Source organism: Giraffa tippelskirchi, chromosome 3 (assembly GCF_054371585.1).
Source record: "Giraffa tippelskirchi isolate mGirTip1 chromosome 3, T2T-mGirTip1v1.2.pri, whole genome shotgun sequence".
Classification (NCBI taxonomy): domain Eukaryota; kingdom Metazoa; phylum Chordata; class Mammalia; order Artiodactyla; family Giraffidae; genus Giraffa; species Giraffa tippelskirchi.
In genome coordinates, this window is record NC_137277.1 from 21,389,801 (window position 1) to 21,395,156 (window position 5,356).

At 39.8% G+C, this 5,356-nt stretch overlaps 1 protein-coding gene across 1 annotated transcript; it reads left to right on the forward strand.

Moving 5' to 3' along the window:
• Window positions 1-4,303: 4,303 nt before the first annotated feature.
• LOC145543424 (keratin-associated protein 3-3) lies at window positions 4,304-4,600 on the forward strand. Its single transcript, XM_081584869.1, has one exon. It carries the CDS (start codon window positions 4,304-4,306, stop codon window positions 4,598-4,600), a length of 297 nt encoding a protein of 98 aa, XP_081440995.1.
• Window positions 4,601-5,356: the final 756 nt, after the last annotated feature.

Consider the following 5,356-nt stretch of genomic DNA (forward strand, 5'->3'; position numbering starts at 1 on the left):
ATCTGCTGCAGAAAAAAAAATCCCACAGATTTTGACTTCCCAAATATATCCTTGCTCTGTGCTGCGTCCTAAGCCGCTCAATCATGTCTGATCTTTTTGACCCCATGGACTGTAGCCTGCCAGGCTCCCCTGGCCATGGGATTCTACAGGCAAGAGTACTGGATTTGCTGTGCCGTCCTCCAGGGGATCTTCCCAACCTAGAGATTGAACCTGTGTCTCTTTATGTTGCCTGCATTGGCAGGCGGGTTCTTTACCACTAGCGCCGCCTGGGAAGCCCAGGGCATATCTTTTGAGAGGGATCATTTCTTACTTCTAAGGGAAATATCACTTCTAACTCTTCACACCCAGGAGTGATCATTTGTAAGAACGCATTCTGGTTGGTAAAAAAGAGGAAAGTCGGAGTAAATACTAATGTATTTACCGTGGTTAAGTACGTAGAGAACCTATATCAACACCATTTTGAAACTACAATAGGAAGCAAGTTCAAATGTAGCAACAACCAAATAAAACTGAAGGAGTGCTCATCCTGTGGCAGACAAATAAGTTAGTGAGTTATTTGTAGGGGATTATACAAACAACAACAGGAAGCATTCTGATAGACAGGAACCATGTTCCCTGAGCTGGATAGCTATAAAAGACTCACAGAGGACAACTTTGTAGAACACCTTCCTTTGCAACAAACATCTACCTGATCCTTTGTCTCTATGTCTTGCTGTGAGTCTCGTCTCCAGGGATGCTGCAGCGTCCCCACTGGCCCCACCACCACCATCTGCTCCTCGGATGTACATTGTCAATGTGGAGCCTGCCTGCCCAGTACCCGCCCACACGAGATCAGGCTCCTTCAGCCCACCTGTTATGACACCTGCCACCCACCCTCCTGTGTGCCTGACTCCTGCGTGCCTGACTCCTACGTGCCAACCTGCTGGCTGCTCAACAGCTGCCACCCTACTCCAAACCTGAGCGGAATCTCTGTCACAACCTGCGTCCAGCCCTGTGAGGGTGAAGCAAAATCCTACTAGCCAAAGATATCTCAGTGAGCTTGCCCGCATTGCCCTAAGGGACTGCAATTGTCATTAAGAGCTGCTCAGCAAATGGCCTTTAATTAGAAGCTCTAGAAAAAATGTTCTGACTCGGTGCCTTCAGTTTTGCAGAAGTGTTCTACGTTTTGAACAATGATTTCAAATAAGAAGTGGAAAAAATGCTATCATGGACCTCCTTGCTTTAAATAAACACCACTCTTTCCCAAACCATGGACTGTCTCAATGTTTAATGCCATAATTACCCGACTCTTGACACATGTATGCATCATGAACCCATAAATATGTCCAGCAGAATTACACTTTCTGATGACATCAACATAAATCTCATAGCCAAAAAGAGGTCGCACAGGTATATGTAAATATGTGAAGAAAATTGCCTGGATAATAAAAGATATTATATTAAATTCTAAGCTTAGAATCACTTTAAATTCCAAGGTCAGTATCTATTTTTAATTTTAATTTTTTTCCCTGCCTCTGTAAGTAACTCGCATACATCCCTAAAAAGGCTAAGGAATTGGCAATTAGAGATCAACAAACTTGCAGAAGAGACCCCAAACACTGAGCTGAGCCACATTTTTTTTTCATTGTTTTGTTTAGGTGAAGCTTTGAATGTAAAACAGAACAGTTTTTGAATGTAAATCAAAACAGACAACTGTAAAACCCTTCACAAATAAAATGTCACTATAATTATGTAAAATTTTATATTATTATTAGAGGCTATTCTAAAAATAAATACATAAAATTTTTCATTCCAATCTGTTATTTAATGCAATTCAACAGACATTTATTAAATGTCTGTGTTCCAGGCATTGTCCTAAGTGCTTGACAGAGACAAAGAAGATTAAGACACAATTCCCACTTTCAAAGAGTTCACTTTGACCAATATAGATGAGAAACTACGATATATAGTAGAATAAAATGTGAGAGCAGAGAAAAGAATGAAAACATCTAGAAGAACCACTTAAAATTTCTTTATGAAGGATATTCAAGCTGGAGTTTGAGGGACAAGTAGGATTTGAGAAGTAGCAAATGGAGGAAACACAAGCTAGAATCAAGATTGCCAGGAGAAATATCAATAACCTCAGATATGCAGATGACACCACACTTATGGCAGAAAGCAAAGAAGAACTAAAGAGCCTCTTGATGAAAGTGAAAGAGGAGAGTGAAAAAGTTGGCTTAAAGCTCAACATTCAGAAAACTAAGATCATGGCATCTGGTCCCATCACCTCATGGGAAATACATGGGGAAACAGTGGAAACAGTGGAAACAGTGTCAGACTTTATTTTGGGGGGCTCCAAAATCACTGCTGATGGTGATTGCAGCCATGAAATTAAAAGACACTTACTCCTTGGAAGGAAGGTTATGACCAACCTAGATAGCATATTGAAAAGCAGAGACATTACTCTGCCAACAAAGTCCGTCTAGTCAAGGCTATGGTTTTTCCAGTAGTCATGTATGGATGTGAGAGTTGGACTGTGAAGAAAGCTGAGCACCGAAGAATTGATGCTTTTGAACTGTGGTGTCGGAGAAGACTCTTGAGAGTCCCTTGGACTGCAAGAAGATCCAACCAGTCCATCCTAAAGGAGATCAGTCCTGGGTGTTCATTGGAAGGACTGATGTTGAAGCTGAAACTCCAATACTTTGGCCACCTCATGCGAAGAGTTGACTCATTGGAAAAGACCCTAATTCTGGGAAGGACTGGGGGCAGGAGGAGAAGGGGAGGACAGAGGATGAGATGGCTGGATGGCATCACCGACTCGATGGACATGGGTTTGTGTAGACTCCGGGAGTTGGTGATGGACAGGGAGGCCTGGCATGCTGCCATTCATAGGGTCGCAGAGAGTCGGACATGACTGAGCGACTGAACTGAACTGAACTGAACTGAACTGAAGTGGAGGAAGGACAAAAGAAACTCCACTGATTTTATTTTAGCCAACTTCTTTCTCTTTTAGGCAGACTAGATTGGTCTTCCCTAATGTCTCCTCAGAGACAACAGATTCTGTATATTGTGTTTATTCAACAAATCTGTAATTTAGACAACAGATTCTGTACATTTGCTATTTAACAAATTATGTAATTTAGATTCTACTTTCTGAATAATTTTGTGCTGATCATGGGGGATGTATGTAGAAATGTTAGAATCATAATATGTTACACATTGGAGATTACTTGGTTCAACTTCCTTATCTGCCAACTTATAGTAAGACAAATCAAGGTGAATTGAGGCAAAGAGTGTGTGTAAGGTATTCCTCAAAGGAATTTACAATCTAATTGAAGACTTAAGATATGAAAGCAAATAAACATACAAAGTAGGAAGTAAGTCAGTGAAAAAAATGATTTCTATGAATGCCATGGTGCTAAATCACATTGGATCAAATCCCCTTCAAGAACCCACTGTGATTTTGTGAATTTTATGATTTCTTCTTTCCTGCATCTCATTTTAAAATATATAATTCCTGTGAAAATGAATGAAGACTGAGGCGATTTTCTTCTAGTGGTATATTTAACAATAATAAAAAACAGCCCTGGGTGAATCTTTTCCAGTGGATTCACACTTTGACTCACTACAACACTGGTACAACTTTGAGAATAGAAATTTTTTAGAAAAGTCCATAGAGTAATACAATCTTTGGAAATCATTATAGATTTATTAAAAATAATGGAAAGGGTTTCACCTTAGTCTATTCTGGCTGTCACCTTGCTTGCTCAATAGAAACTGAATTATATCATCAATAAATAAGGCAAATATATCTGTGATGTATATATGCATATAGTCACATGCAACATTCATTTGTGAGGAGCTATGTCTTGATCCAGTTAATCAAGTTGCATATTCTGAAATCATTCATTAAAAATCATATCATGTTAAACATATTATTTAAAATTATGGGGGGAGGGGGAATGAAGAGAAGAATTTAGCCTCTGAAACTGTAGCTGAATTGTCACTTGGATTCATTATCCATAATTCATGCAAGATTTGGCATTCCAGAACCCTGTAAAGATAAAAGTGATCATCTAATGACAAGTCAATGAGTCAAAAACATGATTACCCTAATAAGCTCAGGAACTCTTAATGGACAATAAATACCAAACTGATTAGAGAATCTTAGTGGAAAAGGGTGGCAAATAAGAGGAAGTCTTCTGATTGGACCAACACTCAATGAGAGGAGTATATAAGAGTCCCAAAGTGAGCAGAGACATTTCATCCTAGAAACCTCACCTTTCTTTCCCAGAAACCAAAAGCAAACCAGCTTCCCAACACAATGGCTTGCTGTGCTCCCCTCTGCTGCAGCGTCCCCACCGGCCCTGCCACCACCATCTGCTCCTCTGACAAATTCTGCAGGTGTGGAGTCTGCCTGCCCAGCACCTGCCCACACACAGTCTGGTTACTGGAGCCAACCTGCTGTGACAACTGCCCCCCACCTTGCCACATTCCTCAGCCCTGTGTGCCCACCTGCTTCCTGCTCAACTCTTCCCAGCCCACCCCAGGCCTGGAAACCATCAACCTCACAACCTACACTCAGCCCAGCTGTGAGCCCTGCATCCCAAGCTGCTGCTGACCAATGGCTGACTCATTCAGTGCCTGGCAATAACACAGAAGCTATCTGTTTGATATTTACTTGCCTCGGTAGTTTATCAGACAATGATGTAGATCAGATGGCATAGATATGGAAAACCTAACTTTCATTTTCATGGAAAGAAAATTTTAAAAAATACGCTTATTTGGCTGAGTAACCCTTTGGTTCATTTGGATAGATAGAGGTCATCTATTATCAAAATAGCAGTGAAATCTATAAGACCTCAGACTGTATTTTCTTGGTCATGTTGCTTCTTGGGTCCCATATCTTGTATTGGACATTTTCATAGAGGACAAATAACTTTGATGGTTTTCCAATAAACTTTGTTTCTGTGGCAAGATGTGTTTTTCATTTATGTTAGAGTTTTTGGTATATTTCTTTCATTTAAAAAAAAATAAAGGAAAGATAATTTAAAAAAGAAAGAATCTCAGAGGAATGACTAGAACTAACTTATTAACATGGCTTGCTAACTTTAAATTGCTTATCTTTATATTCACCCTTTTTTCTCTTCCTCAGACAAATACAATTTGGGGGTGAGACATTTACTTACCTACACTTTGCCAGGTAGATCACATGTATTAACTCATGTAACCCTTAAAACAGCATAAAAAGAAAAATGAAGCTTTAAGAGTGATTCAACATTCTCAAAGTCACAAAGTTATTAAAAAATACCAGGATTCAGCTCCTTTTATATCTATTCGACTTTAAAGCCCAATTCTTTCTATCACATCACAGAAC

Excerpts from the sequence above, each read along its gene's own strand:
- LOC145543424 (XM_081584869.1), top strand. The coding sequence starts at position 4,304 with ATGGCTTGCTGTGCTCCCCTCTGCTGCAGCGTCCCCACCGGCCCTGCC.